General features: G+C 43.4%; 1 protein-coding gene across 1 annotated transcript in view; it reads right to left on the bottom strand.

Annotated features, from left to right (window-relative positions):
• Positions 1-15,726: 15,726 nt before the first annotated feature.
• The window catches only part of LOC307083272 (SH3 and cysteine-rich domain-containing protein 2-like), a gene marked incomplete at both ends in the record, with an annotated part of 18,445 nt that continues 13,834 nt past the window's right edge, over positions 15,727-20,337 (bottom strand). Inside the window, 4 exons of the mRNA XM_079747104.1 lie at positions 15,727-15,825; positions 16,033-16,170; positions 18,720-18,771; positions 20,206-20,285. Coding sequence (XP_079603230.1) covers positions 15,727-15,825; positions 16,033-16,170; positions 18,720-18,771; positions 20,206-20,285 — 369 coding nt within the window. The remainder of the gene's footprint in view (positions 15,826-16,032; positions 16,171-18,719; positions 18,772-20,205; positions 20,286-20,337) is intronic.

The raw sequence follows: 20,337 nt of genomic DNA, 5'->3' as shown, positions 1-20,337 counted from the left end.
CAAGTCTAAATTCTAAAGGAAAATAAAGTGTAACTAATGACCTGTTCCCAGTCTGATGTTTTTGGATAAAGGTATTAAATCAGTGTACCAATAGTGAATATTTGACACATTTTTATCATTTACTTCAACATCAACATACTGTTTAAAGTACTGTATAGGTTAGTGATTGGCTGCAAATTGACAGAAATCGTCATTTGTTTATTTCGGTTTTGTTTCCTACTACAAAGGAAACAAATTTCAGTTGGACTATTGCATGAAAATGTCATGAAGTCAAAAACTTAATCTGTAAAACAAATAAATCGTTGGTAATGAATATACAAGTGTAGCTGCACACCCAGAAAACAAGATTGGGTATTTAAAGGTCAGATTATAACATTTAGCTGCAGATGCGGCAGGAGGCCAACAAGCCATTGATAATTTGTGGGAACTCGTTAGAACGAATCACCTAATGTTGATTGGTTAGTCACTGCTCCATTAAGCAATTCTGAGAAGGAAAAAAAAATAGGCCTGGTGCCTGATGATCCGCGCGCGCACACACACACACACCTGTATATGTGTATACACATACACACACCTGTGTATACACATACACATTTACACACACAGTGATCAATCTGTTCTTTGTGGTTTGAGTTCCTGTGCTGCTGCATGTGCATTTCCTAGTGAGTGTTTATACAGTGTGTGTGTGTGTTTGTGTGCGTGCGTGCGCATGAGACATGCATTTCTGGTTAATGAGTATTTCGTAGAGTTTTTGTGAGTATATTTGTGTGTGTGTGTGTGTGTGTGTGTGTGTGTGTGTGTGTGTGTGTGTGTGTGTGTGTGTGTGTGTGTGTGTGTGTGCGGATGAGAATGCGTGCGGTTCATGTGTGTCTTTCCATTCCGGCATACAATCATCGGTCCATTTCTAGAGACATCGGATGCAACTCTTACCACAGGTCTCAACTCAACTGTCTCATTTTTAAAGGTTTGGTATAATTCATGTGAGCAGCACATCGTCCCCACACACACACAACTTGTGTCACATAAACATACAGAAGAAACATCAATATGTACAGAAGCTGTGTGTTCCTAGGAAACTGGAACAAACTCATGGGCCATCCAAAAATAGGTTGAACCAAGTTCCTAGCTTTTGTTTCTGCTTTGGTGGGGACACTGCACAAACTTTGATATGATTTTGATGATCCTGAACACCAGTGGCGAAGCTAGTCCTTTTTTGGGTGGGCTCAAGCCCACCAAAAAACTTGCCTTAGCCCACCCTATCGTTTCGTCCTCAAATCTAATATTCTTCCCTTTTTTTTACCCAAGCAATGGGAGGATGGGTGCTGTACACTAATGAATAGGCTCAAATGGGCTATTGAAATCGAACGCAACTTTCCTGCAGGAATCTCTTACCTCTGATTGGTGGGTGGGCGTCTCCTGTTTGACAAAACCAAACATGCAGCACGAGCGCACCTTACATAGTTTCTGCTGTTTCGTCTGTCAAAGAGGCTAGCTAGCCTTTTTCAGAAAATCCACCATTTCCAGCTGTGTTTTAACATGACCAGGTAATAATTCATTTTAAAACCTTGACATAATCTGTCAGGTGTATTAAATGACAGTTGACCACAAGGTGATTCTATCTATGCCTCTTCTTGAGTTGCTTCATGTTTTAGTCGGCAGAGGCTTGTAATGGTGCATAGCATGATAAGCATGATAAGGCGCATGGAGCAGAAAAAGTTGACATGGGTGCTAATTTTCAGTTTAAAAAAACGCTGGCATTATTTTATCAGCTGAGGACGCTTTTATTGCCATAACAACGTGAGCTAATCAACAAGTAGGCCTACAACATGTTCTACTAATACTATGAGACTCGCCCTGAAAACGTCTCAGATAAAATAATGCCAGCGTTTTTTTTAAACTGAAAATTAGCACCCTTGTCAACTTTTTCTGTTCCTTGTGCCTTATGCTACGCACCATTAGTCTAGTACATGCTGTGCTTGCTAATTGTTTTGCATCACAAGTTCTATAACAATGAATGGGTCCCTGAAAGTGAGGCGACGCAGTTTAGTGCTCCCAAAATAGTGGTCTGTTTCTCATAGAATTAGGCTAGTAGGCCTACATGTTGTACTTTTAGACTTTTTTGCATCAGAAGTTTTATAAAAATGTATGTTGATACAATTTATAAAAATGGATGGGTCCCTGAAAGTGAGGCGACATAGTTTAGTGCTCCCGAAATAGTGGTCTGTTTCTCATAGTATTAATCTAGTACATGTTGTACTTGTTGATTTTCTGTTGGTCATCTGAGTGAAAATTACCCAAAGTAAATTTATTATACCTCCAATTTCTTATTACAGTTCACATCCATTTGATTACTTCTTCATCCAAACAATCTTCTTTCCTTTCATCACTTTAGTGGTTCAGAACTGCATTATTTAGCTGATCCTATTGTCTATAACTCAGATAAAAAGGTAAAGTTATAAACAATTTAGTTATTCTTAAAGAGCTATACCCCTGTAGCCACCTTCATATACCCCTGTAGCTTCCTGGGGCTGAGCCCACCGAAAAGTCAGAGCCTAGACTCGCCCCTGCTGAACACCATTATTTACCCAGCACTGCGTCTTTATACCTTATATTTATTTATTTATTATATAGTTATATTATTTACAGCTTACTTTTAGAGACATGATAATTTAACTGTTTTTAAATGCCTGGTAATCTAATAATGGTTAAACTTGAGACAATTTGAAACTTGTCTCCCGTAATGTATAACCTACCAGGCCCTTGCTACGAACACCATCACACCAGCCTTCGTCTAGGCATATACTTTCTCCTCATTCTCAGTGTCATCTGAAGCCTCTGTCATATGCAGAGCAGTATAAATACATCTAGCAGATCTAAATGTACAAGATTGTTGCATTGTTCAGAAATAGCGCAATTATTCAAACCATGTTTTATATATTGCCCCCTATCTATTTCTTCATTCAATTAAAGATGACAGCCGCGATCTGTCCTTGGCTCACATTAAAGTGTAATTCCGGTGAAAATTGAACCAAGGGTCTTTTTTGGCATGTATACAAATAAGCCCTCCAGATACATTTTGCCCGGCGCAATGTTTGGCTTTCATGTTATTAGTTAGGGGCACCGCAAACGCTACCAAATCAGCATTTTTTTAACCGCTAATATTGCTCAAAATAGCACCGTAAATAATACAAAAGAGGCGCCAACAAATTTAACTAAACAATCTCCCCTCTTGATACTTGGCTTTTTTAAATTTGTTTGCGTCTCTATTAAATATTTACGGTAGCAGGTAATCGACTTGTGTGGACTTCCTTGAAACATGGACCTACCAGTAAGGCACAGACTTGGAAAACAGTCTTTTTTAATAAACTCCTGGTACGCTAACTAAGTTGTTGATGCTTCGTTTTATGTGTAGGGACCCTAATCATGCTACTGCAGAGGTTTGGTCCTATTTTGAGCAATATTAGTGCCCCTAACCAATAACATGAAAGCCAAACATTGTGCCGGGCCAACTCTATACTCGATTTTCAATTAAAAAAGTATCTGGAGGCCTTATTTGATGGGTATACATGCCAAAACAAAGAGCCTTGGTTCAATTTTCGCCGGGATTACACTTTAAATTGCACACCTAAACCGTGCTACTGCTACATCTGGGGGCTGGCCGTCAGCTAGTGCTTCGGTGGTCTGCCCAATGTTCTTTTTTTGACATTTGGTGAGCTCTCATTAGCTTGGAGAGCTCATTCATTCTTCTTTCTTTGTAGAAGTAAACTAAACATAGACAAATCTAAATCTAAATGCGACTCAATTCAAATGAGCCATGCCATTGCACTGAGAACCCTCAGTTTCACTCTAACTCAGGGTAGAACCTGGAAGACGCTGACAACTTACTGTTGACCAGTAGCGATCTACTGACGGACAAGTCATGTGTTCAAATGGGACACCCCATTCACATTTCCCTATGAGGACTTTGGATTTTTTAATCCAAAGTCCTGACAAATAGTGACTTTTTTTTTTAATGAAAAGTAAGGGACAGACTGACGGTCAGGGGGGAACGAAAGGGGCGAGAAGAATTTCAGAGGTTTGATATTGCATATCAAATGATTGGAGAAAAGCAATTGTAGATTTGGCAGACCTATTGTATGGCTTTTTAAGAGCACAGAGATGCATTTTCAGCTTGATTGTGATTATTGGTTGGGTGTTTAGTTTCTTGACATTTGTAGGGACATGTTCCTATCAAGGGCAGCTTCCCTTCTCAAAAGTACGCCCTTGATCTTAACAAGTTTGTTCAAATCATCTCTGAAAGATAATTTGCTGAGCGTGGAGTGCAGCCACAGTGCTCTCCTCTCTGGATAGCAACTGCAGGACAATGGTATGCTCTGTTAGGAACACAATTTACGAACACGAATACTCTTATATTCACCCATCACAGAACAAGCCAATCAGTGTGTTCTCTCTCTATCTCTTTCTCGCTCCCTCTCCCCCCTCTCTTTAGTCTCTCTTTCTCTCACTCTGTCTCTATCACTCCCTGTGTCGTCTCTCCCTCCCTCTCTCACACACACTCCTTCCCCCTTTCTCTCTCTCTCTCTCTCTCTCTCTCTCTCTCTCTCTCCCTCTCTCTCTTTCTCCCTCTCAGATGTACTGTAGAAGTATGTGGAGAAGGACTGATATGAATTGCCCCCCTGTATACAGAAGGAAAATACGTAGCATGACTAAAAGTTGAGACAGAACATTCATGATCCTCCGTGGTGCAATGGTATGGGAAGGAAACTGCAAGGGATTTGAATAATGTTGTTGCTTAAAGTGTAATTCCGGCGAAAATGTAACCATGGGTATTTTTCGGCATGAAGACCCATAAAATAAGCCCTCCAGACACTTTTATTTGTTGATAACCGAGTATAGAGCTTGCCCGCGAATGCCCGGAGCAATGTAACGGCAGCAAAAAAACTCAAACAGCCAAGTATCAAGAGGGGAGATTGTTCAGTTAAATTTTTTGATGCCTCTATTATATTATTTATAATAGCGCAGACTTGGAAAACAGCATTTTTAAATAAACTCCCGGTACTCTAACTAAGTTGTTGATGCTTAATTTTATGTGTAGGGACCCTAGTCATCTTATTGCAGAGGCTTGGTGCTATTTTGAGCAATATTGGTGGTTAAAAAATTGCAATTTGGAAGCGTTCACACTGCCCCTAGCCATTATAATGGAAGCAATTTCGGCTGTTACATTGGTCCAGGCATCTCTATACTCGATTATCAACGAAAATAAGTGCTTATTTTATGGGTCTTCATGCCGAAAAAGACCCTGGTTTCAATTTTCGCCAGAATTACACTATAAGTGAAACCAGAAATTCCTTATAATGGGAAGGCTGACATACTTGATGTTGCCGGTGTTGCATGTGAATCAGATAATATCTGATGAGGGGGCCTTTGATCTGAGCTGCCTGCGGCTGCGATGTTCTGACAATTAACGGTAGATTACATTAACATTTGTTGACGTCTACATTGCAATATGCAAAACATTTTTCTCCCGCTTTTTCTATGTTCGCTGATGTTTGCCACTTAATTAATCAGTCAATCAAGAGATTCAGTTACGGTTGGGTGGTAAGAGACGGTTGGGTGTTGAAGGCTTTTGGGGTTTTCTTTTAGGGGTGTGGGGTGTACTTCAATGTGACGTACACGCATGAGAGCTGGAGAGAAAATTGTAAACTGGGTTAGCGAGAGGAAAAGTACGATGTAGGGATGTACGTGGAGAGGGGATGAGGCGGGGTTGTGCGGTCTCTCGATCAGCTCTTTCTCTGTTTGAGTCGCTGTGCGCCTTACCATGCTCTGTTTAATTCCATTTATCTGCTGACTTAAGGAAAGGTCAGCAGCACACAGAGAGAGACGACAGGAGCTGCTTATTTCAACAGTCTTTGTCTGTGGCTGAGTGTGTCTCTGCGGGTGTCTGTGTGTGTGTGTGTGTGTGTGTGTGTGTGTGTGTGTGTGTGTGTGTGTGCGGTGTCGTGTCACTCTGTTAGTGTGCCGTGTGTTAGTGTGTGTGTGTGTGGCCCAGGAATAAGATTTCAAATAGAGTTATGGCCTAATAAGACTGACTCTATTTGCATATATTTGGAGAGAGAGAGAGAGAGAGAGAGAGAGAGAGAGAGAGAGAGAGAGAGAGAGAGAGAGAGAGAGAGAGAGAGAGAGAGAGAGAGAGAGAGAGAGAGAGAGAGAGAGAGGATGAGGTTCATATGTTGAAGCTTGTGTTTTATTTACCCAGCATGCTGTGCAGTGGCAACAGACGCGTGGGAGCACACCGCGTTTTCATTTGGAGAGCACGTGTTGAACAAATGAAGGGCGACCGCCGGCCAACAGGTGCTCTAAGCACCGCTGGCGCAGTTGCAGCACACTCCCAGCACACGTCCCGTCTAATTTGTCTGGCTCGGTGTCACAACTAAACATTTTGGAACATTCTGCTAACAGGGTGGGATAATTAGCTCTTTCTTAGACGTGTTTTTCTCTGTTTGAACATCTGAATGGTGGAGAATGTACTTTTGAAGTTTCATAAAATCAAGCAAATGAGTTGATTTGTACTCCGGTACAACCGGTGAATGAACATAATTAGTTTATAAATTATTCATAGAAAACAAAATGTCTTGCCGAAATTGTCTTAGGCGACCAGTGATTATGTGGTGGTAACCTGGCTGTTTCTTGATGAGCCAATACCCCAATACCCAGCCGCCATTATTTGAAACAGTCATCGTTACCTACATTATACCTTTACTCTGGTCACCTCTGGTCTCTAAGTAGAGGTGTCACACAAAACAGGTGTTGCTCGTAACATTAACGAGGGGCCTGCTCCTTTTATGTATCAACGTGACAGGGACAGAATAAACTTCACCACACAGTGAGGACAGTGACTCTGAAACAAATAAATCAAACATGCCGATCTGATCCTGTTCATGATATAGGGGGCAAAACCTGTGTTAAGTCCGCTATAAGAGTGCTATAGGGCATAAAACCGGAATCCATGATCCATTGGCCTTATGGCCAGCAAGTGCTTAGAACCAAGATGGCCGCTAAGGGATCAGGCCCATTGAATCTGGTACCCTACTCACATCCACCAGGGCTTGGGTTAACATCCCGTTTGTGTGAGATCGTGAAGATGATGACAATGTTCCGCACTGCGTTTCAAACTTCAAACACAAGTAGTCGGTCTCAACTTCCCTGCGTCCTGATTTAACGATCAGCTGCACGCCTGTCTGCCTGCTTCAGAGTCAATGCTGCGACACACTCGCAACTCTAATTATCCTTGATGCCATCATCTGGGGAGGGAGGAACCCTCCTGGTCTTCTATAAGCAGCTCTGTTTCATGCTCAGATTTCGTTCTTTATTTATTTAACTTTATTTAATTTAACTTTATTTTATTTAATTACCTAATATTATCTCAACCCCCTCTTTAGAACAATAAAGAAGGTTAAAAAGGACATCCTCATCAGTGATGGTTTTAATCTTTAGTGGTGGGAGTCCCCACATGTTATCCTTTGTATTTTTGTCTCTTGCTCTTACTTTCCTGTTCCATTTGTCCTCCTGTCCTCTGATCAGGGCAGCACCGTGAGGTGAATGAGATATTCTGGGGAAATGGTTGGTCAGGGGGAAAAATACACTGTTGGCTGCAGGTGGGTTAGAGGTCTGTTTGCACGTTTGTCTTTAGGTTTTTTGGTTTGTTTGTTCAAACATGCAGTACAGATACTGTTTCCTGCGTGCGAATGACCCTCCCTGAGGTCCTTTTAGTAATATGGAGAGAGAGAGAGAAAGAGAGTGAGAAAGTTATAAAGGGAGAGCAAGAGAGAGTGAAAGAGAGTGAGAAAAACAGAGACAAAGAGAGCAAGAGTAGTGAAAGAGAGTTAGAAAGAGAGAGAGAGAGCGTTAGAGAGACAGAGATAGAGAAAAAGAGAGAGGACGAGGTGTTCTCCAGGTGTGTCTCATATTACTCAGCTACTCATTTCTTACACCAGTAAAGCAGCTTTCAGGACGGGGACGCAGGGAAGATAAATGCGTAATGTGAGGTGAGTGAGGCAATGCTGGCCACCTATAGATTAGATGGATCATAGATTCGGACTGTCAGTGATACAGATTGCCCCATCTCTCCATCTCTATGTCTCTGTTCATCTCTTTATTTTTTTCGCTCTCTTTCCATCCCTGCCAAATGACTTTTGTATTTCTTAGAAAAGAGGGTGTGAGCCGGCTGGGACAAGGTGACACTTGAAGGCCAGATATTTGTTACTGCCGGTGTGACTTGTGGGCAAGAGTAATGCTACGTTGTAGCTGCATGCAAAGACATCATCCATTGTGGTACTGCTAGCTACTAACACATTCAGGGACATAGCAGTGTTTGTGCATGTGTGTGTAATTTGTGCATCCATGTGTTTGTCTTCATGCACATGCATCCATGTATGTGCACGAAATCAGAGGATTTGCAACCTCTGATTACCTGTTATTCTTAGAAAGGGAAAATCATTTCTAACCAGCACACCAGCCCAGCCCTTTTTTATATCTGTGGTGGTAGTACACTTTTTTCCTTTGTTCGCTTGGCCGGCTGCAATCATGTCAACCCATCAGAGGAGCCAAAATTGGAAGAAAAATGTAATGCTTTAAATGCCGCACAATAGGAGGTTGGATGAAATGAATGGATAGGTTTATCATGGTTTTAGGTTTTGGATGCAGGGATAACATTTTAACATTTATTTCACAATGGGTAGAAACACCTGTACTTTACTCCACGCATCCAGAAGTTCCCATCAATGAAGAATTCCCTTGCCATTGTTTTGATGGCTTATTTCATTTTCAATTCAGATACATTTTATTTGATCTGGAAATACCAAAAGAATTGTCTGGTGATAAAAACCTCTTGTGATGACGGAAAATGTGCCACTGAACTTGCGTGACAGAATCAGAATGTATAGACACATGCTGTCAGGTTTACGTGTCAGCAGAAAGGAAAGCAGAAGGAAGTTCAACATTTTTTATTTGATGCCGAACAAGCATGAACAAAATTCAACTTCTGCTTAACAGAAGGAAATGCATTTAGCAAAAAGGGCACAAGCCTGCTGATGACGAAAAACAAATAAAAAACAAACAAAGAAAGAAGAGCCAGGTAACCTGAGAAAAGTCCAGGGGCAGGCAAAAGTTCAAAACCGTATACCAGAAATAGGCATAAAACAATCGGACACAGTGGCACTCACAGCACAGGGTACAAATAGCCCAATGAGGAACAGGTGAACAGGAACCGAAAAGGCGGGAACACAAATGGTGGACAACAATGAGCAGCAGGAGGCCACAGAGTTACTGAGTCCAATGTCAAGGTGCTGACATTACCCCCTTCTCAATGAAGACTCAAGGCGTCAAAGCAGGGTGATTAGGATGCAACTGGTGGAAATTATTAATAAGGTCAGCTTATGTACAGTGAAGGCAGGGCCCCCATCAATGAGAATGGGGGAGGGGAGGCACAGCTGGAGGAGAGAGAGGACTGCGGTAGAATGGCTTGATTTGGGAAACTTGGAAGGTGGAATGGACTCATTGAAGTGCAGATGGGCAGAGAACCCGTTCAATGACGTAGGGCCAAATTAAGTCAGGGGCCATCTTACGGGAATCCACTTTGCGGGGCAGATCCTTCGTCAAGAGCCTAACTGTTTGCCCCCTCCTGTAGCAGGGTTCCTTGGCTCTCTGTTGGTCTGCCAATCACTTGACCTGGGCACCAGAATGCAGCAGAGAGGCTCAGGCACGTCACCATGTCAATCTGCACCACCCGATGAATGCCTGGACTGATGGCGCCTAGGCCTCTAGTTCCTGAGAGGGAAAGAGAGGTTGTTGATAGCCAAGGCAGCATTGAAAAGGGGACAGACAAGTAGATGCAACAGGGAGGGAATTGTGTGCATACTCAGCCCATGCCCGATGCTGACTCCAGGAGGAGGGATTCTGAGATGCCAGGCACCTAAGGATTCTTTCAAGGTCTTGGTTAGCTCGCTCTGTCTGGCGATGGAAACTTAGCGAGACACTGGCAGTGGCACTGAGAAGTCTACAGAGTCTACTTCCAAAATGAGGACGCAAACGGGGGACCTCGATCAGAGATTACATCAAGCGGCAGACTGTGTATCCGTAAAACCTAATCTATCAGGAGGGACGCTGTCTCCTAAGCAGAGGGCAGTTTAATCAGTAGAACAAAGTGTACACACGTGGAGACCCCATCAACCACAGTAAGGACAGTAGTATTAACAGCTGATGGTGGGAGGCCAGACACAAGATCCACGGCAATGTGGGACCATGGTTGGTTGGGTACCAGGAGTGGGACCATGGTTGGTTGGGTACCAGGAGTGTGACCATGGTTGGTTGGGTACCAGGAGTGGGACCATGGTTGGTTGGGTACTGAAGGAGTCCTCTGGGTGGTTGGTTGGAGCTCTTGTTTCGTGTGCAGATCTGACCAGCAGCAACGAAGGTCTGAACATCCACAGCTATCTTGGGCCACCAAAAGCGTTGACGTAGAAACGCCATGGTCCTCCTGACTTCAACATGACAAGTCAACCGGGAGGAATAGCCCTACTGCAGGATCTGAGAAAGGACCATGGACTCAATGTCCCAGGTGATGGCCCGACCGGGGCACTTAACGGGCAAAACAGTGTTGGAGGTCGGGACAAGCTCAGAACCATTAAACTGGGAAGAGAGTGCATCAGGTTTCACATTCTTTGGGCTTGGGCGAAAATGACAAAATTAAGTAAAAAAATTAAATAGAGAACAACTACCCTGGCGCGTGTTGAGGCGTTTGGCTGAATTATCGCACTAAAGGTTCCTATGGTCAGTCCAAACGAGAATAGGGACATCTTAGCCCCCAGCCAGTGACGCCACCCCTCGAATGCTAGCTTTACCCCCAGTAGTTTCCCTGTCATAGTTGTGTTCTGTGGGAGTGAGACGATGCATTGTGCCTTGTGCCTTTCACTCCGAAAGGCACAAGGGTGTAGTTTATTGTCCTCAGTGAACCTCTTCAATAGGACTGGTCCTACCCCATCAGAGGCATCCACCGCCACGATAAACTGACATGAGGGATCTGGTATAGTTAGAATGGGGAAGAGGTGATCCGCCTTCTCAGCTGTTGAAAAGCATTCTCTGCTGCTTCAGACCAAAGAAACCTGAGAAGTCAGAGCTTTTAGGGGAGATGCTAGGGAACTGTATTGGCAAATTGGCAAAACCCCAAAACCTCTGTAGATCCTTGTGAGACTGAGGGGTAGGCCATTCGACTACAGCATTGATCTTGGCTGAGTCCATCTCTACACTGCCCTAAGAGATGACAAAGCTCAATAAAGATGACAAAGCCCAAAAAGGATGTAGAGCTACGATGGAGCTTACACTTCTCTGCCATCAAGAAGAATTGGTTCTCTAGCAACCGCTGAAAAACCATTCTGGCATGCTGGACATGATCATGAAGGGGCCTGGAAAATATGAGACTGTCATCAAGGTAAACAAAAACAAACTTGTTCACCAAGACCGCTGGGGCATTGGTCAACCCGAATGGTAGGACGAGGTACTCATATTGACCCGTGGGTGTGTTAAACGCCGTCTTCCATTCTTCGCCCTCCCTGATTCGTACCAAGTGATAAGCATTATGGAGATCAAACTTGGTAAATAATGTGTCCCCTTGTAACAGCTCTGTAACAACACAGTGACAAAAAGGCGGGAAACAGACAAATGGTTGAAGAAAACAAAGAACAACCAGCAGCTTTTGACTCATTCCACAGAGGGAATGAGTCAAAAGCCAAGATGCTGACAACAATCAACCATGGTAGTTGGCTATGTACATGGGACACACACACATACACACTCACAATCACCCACACACACACACAATCACCCCCCCACACACACACACACACACACAATATGCATGAACAAGAAGAGCCGATTGGTACATTTATTTTTGCATTTAATCATACAGTGAATTAGACAGGAAGGTATGGGAGAGAGAGGGGATAGCATGCAGAAAATTATCATAGGCAGGAATCAAACCGGGTCACTGCTGTAAGGACTGAGCCTTCACGATACACGCTCTATCTGGTGAGCCACTGGGTAGCCCCTGATTGGTAGATTTTGTTGGTCAATAATTCAGGCACACACACACCGCCTCCGCCTCCGCCTCCACCTCATCCTATCACCTTCCTATTTAGCGCAGCTTAGTGGTCCAGAAAGTTGATGGCGAGCTGTTGGTTTTGCCTCTGGCATCCTGAGCTCATCTCCAAAGGTCACAAGTCGTGATATTAACAGCAGGCAGGACATTAAGAATAATCCTGCTGGACATTCATCACGGAGGGGGCCATAAACACAGCCTGCGGTGGTCGTTAAGGGACAGCCAGATCTGTAACCAGATCTCTGTTGTATTAAGCAGATTGACTGAAAGCCCCCCATGGTTCTGTGACTCTCCGAAGGACCCTAATACACTGATCAGCTAACAGGAATATTATGCTGGGCGGTGGTTACTGTCCCTGTAAGAGTCCTGCGGCCGGATTTTATTAGATGTTTTATAAAATATAATTGAATAAGAGAGTGTGAGAGACTGTAACTGAAATATCCTCCCTATGCTGAACTATAAGAAAGTGTATCAAGGAAAGTAGGTCAATTCCTACATATTGTCATGTAGGTATTTGATAAACCTAACCCTAACCCTAACTTGAGAAAGAAACGAGAATGACTCAAAGAACGCATATAAGAAATGACAAAATGAATAGGAGGAGAGAGTGAGGCTGGATGTGATTTTCAGTCAATGACAAGCAAAGACAGGGAGACAGGTGCTGACATCTGTCGAAGGCCAGAGTGGAGGAAGGGGAGGGCGGGGGAATGAAGGGGAAAAGACAATTGGTCTGAGAAAAAAAAGGATTACTACACCGTGGAGGTGAAATTGTTGAGAAGAGTTTATCAGACAGAATAGTGAAATAGTGTGGATTGGGTGTTCGGTTTAAAATGGAGGCAAGGGGGGCCACCCATGGTGAGGAGGACCTGCGTCACCACCTCACACACCTGCATACAAACGCACCGACAAAAAACCTGCGCAGACACACACACACACAAAGGAGACATCATTCATAGCTTGTTTGATGGATTTTTCTAATCCCATCTAATATTCTATTACTGTAGTGGAACCTGCAGAGGCATATTCAGACAACAGTTTAACCACCGGCTCTGAATACCTATGTTCCATTACCAATTCCTTCATTTCAAAACACATCAGAGTGATACAGCATCTGATGGCACTCAAGCTGATCTTTGCCATGTCCTTCTACTATTTTACATTTAGTCTCTGCATATTTTATTCAGCAATGAAAATGCAATACACTTGCCTATTAATCTGGCCTACTTGAAAAATGATGAAATGGTAGGCTACTGTATTAAATGTGTGTGTATGTAACTATAGTTTCTAATAAGGTGGAAGTGCGGTGGACCTACAACCGTTTGTTTTTCTTCTTTTACACCATACATGATATATTAGCCCATCAGACAACAACAACAAAAAACAAGAAAAATGGATTTTGACTTGAAAATATATTTTTTTAATGGTGTTATTACAATTACTCTAAGCATAAGTTACATGTACACACCATTTATGTAACAGTCACCAACATGAGACACTGAGGTTGACCACATTAAATGCAGGGAAAAAGACTAGGATGGTCAATCTGGCGTTGTAGAGTTGTGATCGGGTATCGAACAAGCGATCATTATTCACGGGGGGGGGGCACTGTTCCCTCTGTGACGACTCTTTCAGGTAATATTGAAGATAGACCAAGGTACAGTGCTACATTTATAAAAAAAAAAACTCCAACTGTTAATGAACCTCATTCATAAAGTCTGTTATATTTCACAATTCATAACTTCTTTCACATATTTATATTGAAATGTAGACTTGAGGACCAGCCTTTGCTGCTAACTTTGTGCTAAAAAATAGGGGAGCAAACAAAATGCCCAGAAAAAGGTTATTACAGCGTCTTGATCATATCGGTATCGGCACAATTTGTTCTTGTTTGCCTTATCTCACTTGCACTGTAGTATAAGTATCAACCCTTCATCTGTGACTTAAAACGTTTTATTCAGGTCAGGTAACAACATTTTTGAGTTCAATTCACCATCAGAATTCCTGGCAAAATTACCAAGAACTTGTCCGTTCCAGAAGACAAGGGAGGGCCAGTCAGAACCAGAAGGACATTACAGCTTGACCTTTGATCAATGACATATTTGGGGTGGGGGAAACACTACCTGCATGCACACACATCAATTCACAAAGTTTCAACACACTGCTGTCTCTCCCTTCTCCCTGGTTCTCTCCTCCTTGCAAATGTCCTCCTCAGGCCTGTTCAGTGGAACCTGGGCCCTTTGTCAGGCCCCAGGAGATCTCCGGCATGTTTATGTATTTCTACCCGGCCACTGTTTAAATTCCACCACGCGATGAATTGCTAACCGCTGCAAAAAAAAACAAAGTGCCAACTGCCTCTGCTGCATTATCGTCTCTGGTTGTGCTCAGTGGCAGGGCCCTTTGCTAAGCCCACCTCTTAAAAGCGTCTGGCAGACCCAAGAACCCTACACTTATTGAGACGAAGCAAAACAAAACTTGCTATCACCAGTCGTTCCGCTCCACATTTAGATTCCACTGACACTCTCTTGGGCTCTCTTGAGTGTCCTCTGCGACAGGCCAGGTCGATTCTAACTCCACCCAACTTCCCTGTTTGCCAAAGAGCCTTCCCATTGCCAAAGATGGGTTGCAACCACCTCTGTATATTACTCTACTATACTGTTGAAGTAGTGGGATGTAGTGATTCAGACACAGAACCAAAGAAGAAGAGCAAGAAATTGTTCCATTGTTCATGGCCAGTGTGTCTGTGTCTGTCCTTAGCGGATGGATCAAGGTGTACTATTGTCTCTATTTCTCTCTCTGTCCAGCTTGCTCATATCTCTTGGTAAAGTGGTTGGAAGCATCCCTGGTGTTACTGCTGTGTCTCAGATATTGTGACTTGGTGGGTTAGGGGTTTGTGGTGAAAGCTGAGCAGATTCGTCTGAGAATACAAGGACATTATGACTAAAGTGTCCCCTGACAAGTCTGAACAGTATTAAAAAGGCTGCCACCTCTGCTTAGGTGGGGGGAGGGGCAGGGATATTAAAGTCATCAACAGCCAAGTTGTTATTCCACTCACATCACACAGAGAGAGAGAGAGAGAGAGAGAGAGAGGGGATATGGGAGCAAAACCCAAAAAGAAGAAAAGAGAGACAGAGCCAGAGAGACCACGAGAGAGAGCAAGAGAGAAAGGGAGAGAGAGAGCGAGAGAGAGGAAGAGACAAAGGGAGACAAAGAGAGAGCGAAGGGAGGTAGAGAGAGGGTGAGATGGAGATGTACAGATAGAAAGGTAGAGAGATAGAGAGAGAGGAACAGAGAGACAGAGCGAGAGAGAGAGATACAGTACCGGAAGGAAGCTTCCGGTGATGTCGTTTAAACATTTAAGCGTTGTTGTTAGTCTAGAAACTGCTATTGACGCTTGCGACCAATTGCCATGGAGAGGGTTCCTCTGCATAGGGCAGTTGCACAAAATAAAACTGCTTACGCCTTTCAAAAAAGTAAATTAAAAAGTAAATAAACATGCAGACACGTGCTACTCGATGCGTTGTTGACGTGGGGGGGGGGGGGGGGGAGAGAGAGAGAGAGAGAGAGAGAGCGGAGCCTTAGATCTCCTCGATGGATTCCGCTGGGACCAGCCCCCGCTTCTTTCCACTGCTGAGCCTCATGTACCCTTCACTGTCCTCCTGCTTCCCCACACAAATCTGAGGGAGAGAGAAAAAGGTGGATAGAGACATATTGAGGGAGAGGGAGAGAGAGAAGGGGGATCAAGCAAGAGTTCTACGACAGTACAACATTTAAAAAGGATGAAAGAGGGAAGTGACAAACCACATATTGGTTTGAAAATGGGTAGTCAAGCGGTGAGGGTAACAACCAAAATACAAAGTACGGTGTCTTCTCCAATGCCTCACCTGGTCTTCTTTCACAGGCATGTGGCCCCTCTCTCTGTTACCATGGATACCCTGGGTCACCCTCCACACCCTCTCCCCCGGCCGGACCCTTTGGACAAAGTTAGCGGGGAAGAACCCCACCTTGTCTCCACTCTTGCCCTGGAATACATACACAGCTCACGTTAGCTGGGGATCCACAGAGTTGAACACTTTAGCGTCAATGACTCACTCGATTGAGACGGTAGAGATATAAGCTGTTTTCAGACATACGAGTAAATACTGATATTCTCCTGATGGGCCATATGTTTGAACAACATATCCTGAAATTCGTACCTTGAAATTCTCCTGAAGAAATACTACCCTTGAGGAAGTATTTTCTCTGGAGGAAAAGTAAATTACCTTACGTGTGAATGAGGCGTTGAAAGTCTGTATTTCTCACACCACGTGCGCGTTGATGACGCCTCGGTCTGCTTTGCCTGAGTGGCATTGGTCATTGAGTGGCACCCTAAATGATAATCGGCCCATTGGCTTTGGTTCGCTGAATGGTTAAAAATATGTTTATCACAGCTGCATGCGTATATAGATTTTTATTATTTTTTATTATTATTGACAACAGTTAGCTGAACATTATAGGGTCCCGGCCTTCCCAGATACTTCCCTGCCGTCTATGCTAGTTAATCAGCAAAAACAATCTCTTTCTCCGTTAACGCAGTCGTTCGCGACGCCTTTCTTGTTTGTCGTTTTTCTATTTGTCTCTAACTCATGCTCCGATCTTTCATCGATGCTTCTGATTTTGTTGATGTAACGGAATATATGACGCATCGTTGCAGCAACATTTAAGATGATTGCGATGAGTTCTGCCCGTTCTGCCTCCATGCTGTCTGTGATTAAACCAAAACAAACTAGTGACAGCGGTCGCACTTATCCTGCCCCTTGCGAACTTAGACCCTACGTCATATCCTGCCCTTTGCAAGCCCAACTCCCTTAACCAGCAAGAGATTCTACTGATGTCTGAACGACACCGATGTCCGCATATAAAGCATCAAGTCTGAATCACACTCAGGGTCGAATCTCCGGGTGTAAAATGCTGAAAAAATGCGAGAAACGGTCAGAAAACGGCTATCGTCATCTTACTCAAGGTTACCTACAGGTGGGCCAATGACAGACTTTGTGGATAGAACCCAGTACCTATTGGCTAGGTTAGGAGAATGGAGAATGTTCTGTGATCGTCCGTATTCCAGTGGTATATGAAGAAAGTTTCAAATGAATGTCCAATTGACCAAATGTTATCGTGCGTTTCTTTCCAAAATATATCAAAAGCAATCCGAATGTTGCACACACATGCCAGAGAAAAGTAATAATAACGTTTTGTGTTATAATCTGAGTGAATGAATAGATTTCAGAAAATGAAAAAAAAATCTGTTGCTTTAATGGCTTTAATTACTTTTGCTTTAATGACTCGACAATAAAAAGGTCTTCCATTAGTGATGGCAACTGATGGCTTGAAACTATAAAGGAGGCGGTTGGTATACAGTCCTGAGTTTGTGAATCAAGTGGCAGCAATGACCTCCTGTTTGTGATGCCTTGTTGTAAAGATGCAGCATGTGGTGCAGAACAATCCGCCACCCTTCAAAGTCAATGGAAAAAATTGAATTTCATTCACGTAATAGAAAGCAAATATATTATCTCCATGTAATGTTTTTTGAGAGTAAAGTTTTTTTTCCCCCATAGTTTTATTTCATCTAAAAGGTAATAAAGATGAATATAAATGGATTTTGGCCATATACTACTTCAAAGCTTCCAATAAATTCCTGCCTTTAATGTGCCACATATGGATAGTTCCAGCAGCTGATATGTTAATTAAACATAGTCCACTAGGAAACACTATGTTTACACTCCTGGCCATATTTGAATGAATGCCTCCTGAGCTGTGACATTCATATGCATAAGTCCTGATTAAACGCAAATGAACTAGTAGTGTTTTGAAAAAGTAATGTTTTTCTAGGAAGCATTCTTGTTATTTTTTCCTTTTGTGCCAGATGCCCAACAGATGCTCCTTGAATGCTAAAAAGGACGCCTCTTTGTTACACATACACAGCGACCTGGATATGGTTAGGGTTAGAGTAAGGGTTAGGGTTAGGTTTAGTGTTAACCCTAACCCTAACCCTAAACTATGGAAAAAGGACGGTAATTTACCCCTACCATCCTACGAAAAAAAGGAACCGCGACCTGTACACCCCCCCATACACATGCACACACACACACAGACGCAGTGGCGCGGGCACGCACACCAACACAAAGCTTCCGATTCTCATCAATAACAAGTGAACATTTTTTTTAAAGACGAGTTAAGTCAATAAAATGGCTTTAAATGATTTCCCTTTGGAAATAATATTATATTTTTACTCACACAATCAAGGGGCACGTGGGCAAGGAAAAGGTGTTGTGTATTAAAGACGACACACCTGCCTCTGACCCCCCTCCTCCTTACGAAAGACAGAGACAGACCCCCCCCATACACACACACACACAGACACAGGAATACGCCTATTCATAAAACACACACAGGAACATAGAATACACAGAATATCTGTTTGTGCTTCACAATCGTGTCATGTGTTGGTAAACACACACAAAAACACACACACACAAACACACTCATACACACACACATACACAAAGAAATGTTCAGATCATTCATTACTTACCTTCCACCACTCCTCATTAGAATCATCTGTGACCTGCACCCGATCACCAGGGCTAAAATAGAGACAGCAAGGGAAAGAGAGAGAAGAGAGTGGAAGCGAGAGACAAGAGGTACAGAGAGAGAAAGAATAGAGAAAGAGGGTGTGAGAGAAGGAGAGAAAGAAAGAGGGAGAGACAGAGAGGGAGATTGAGAAACAGAGAGACAGGGGGAGTGAGGGAGAGAGAAAGAGAGAGAGAATGATCATTATTAGAGAACCAAAGAGAGAAGAGACGAAAAAGAATGGGGTGTGAAATGTGCAGTGACATTACAGAATCACAAGCCATGAAGTCATTGTGAAACGTCAACGATCCCCTGCAGGTTAAGCAGGGCCCTGAACGGCTGAAAGTGCTAGTAGACAACTAGAAACCGCACACCCGCTGCACCCTGCCGTCCTAGATCCACGGAGGGGAGGAGGAGCTGCTGTCCCAGTTGCACAAGTTGTGCTGTATGTGATCTGTCTCCTGAGTGTCTGCACTGAGTAACGGCCTATATGGTCATCATCTCCCTCCCTCTCATTCTTTCTGAGTCTTTCTCTCTCTCTCGGTTTCTGTATTGCTCTCTCTCTCTCTCTCTGTCTGTTGCTCTCCCTCTCTTTCTCTATCTTTGTGTGTGTACATATAGCTCCATCACACACACACATGCACAAACATGTGCCCGCAAACACACACACACACAAATATATCATGCTATAGCTCATTGTTTTGCTTGCCGCTGCCACTGCAACATAATGCAATAAAGCTTCACAGTCACAATAACCATCATTCTAAAAAATTCCCAAGACAAAACTGTTAGCTCTTCATCTTCTGTGACCCTCCTCTGTAACCAGCTCTCCCTCACCTCTGTATCTCTGCCTTGCATCTCTCATTCTTTCCTTAGCTCAGCCTTGCCTTATTTATCTCTGCCTGAGTCTCTCTCTCTCTCTCTCTCTCTCTCTCTCTCTGAATGCCTCCTCCCCTGCTCTCCATCAACACGATTCTGTTCCTCTTGTTCCCATGCTAGTCCTATCTCTTTCCTCCATCTGTTCCTCTGTCTATATATAAACACATTCGGTGCCCCCTTCTTCTTCTGTGTTTTAGTCTCTCATTTGTTCTGAATGTTTTATTCTCGCCCCTGCTGGCTGCGGAGCTGGCTTATCAGCCAGCACTTTGTGAGGATGCCTATGCAGTTTATAATTAGCTTGTCTTGCGGGGACTTTAGGGGCATCCACTGCAGATGGTGGAGACATTTTAACATTACATGAGTGACAGCTGTAAATACAGACAGAGGAAGACAGAGACAGTTCATGCTAAGATAGTGCGTACAGATACACAAACACACAGACACCTGTACACACACACACACAAATACGTACTTGTACACACATGGTCATGTCCACACACCCACACACAAACAAACAGACACACACACACAAACACACAAATATTACACACGTCTTTTTACTCTCTCACTTTAGTTCTAGATCGTTCAGCTCCTGGGGCATGAACCTGTAGAGGGCGACGTAGGTGTGAACAGAATGGACCTTGGGCACCTAGAAGAACAGCAGGGGTCACAGACAGGTCTGGTTTGGAACTGGGACAAGA

This window comes from Pollachius pollachius (genome assembly GCF_949987615.1).
Source record: "Pollachius pollachius genome assembly, chromosome: 11".
In the NCBI taxonomy this organism is placed as follows: domain Eukaryota; kingdom Metazoa; phylum Chordata; class Actinopteri; order Gadiformes; family Gadidae; genus Pollachius; species Pollachius pollachius.
The sequence above is the reverse complement of the archived record's forward strand: the minus strand, read 5'-3'. Positions and strand labels throughout refer to the sequence as shown.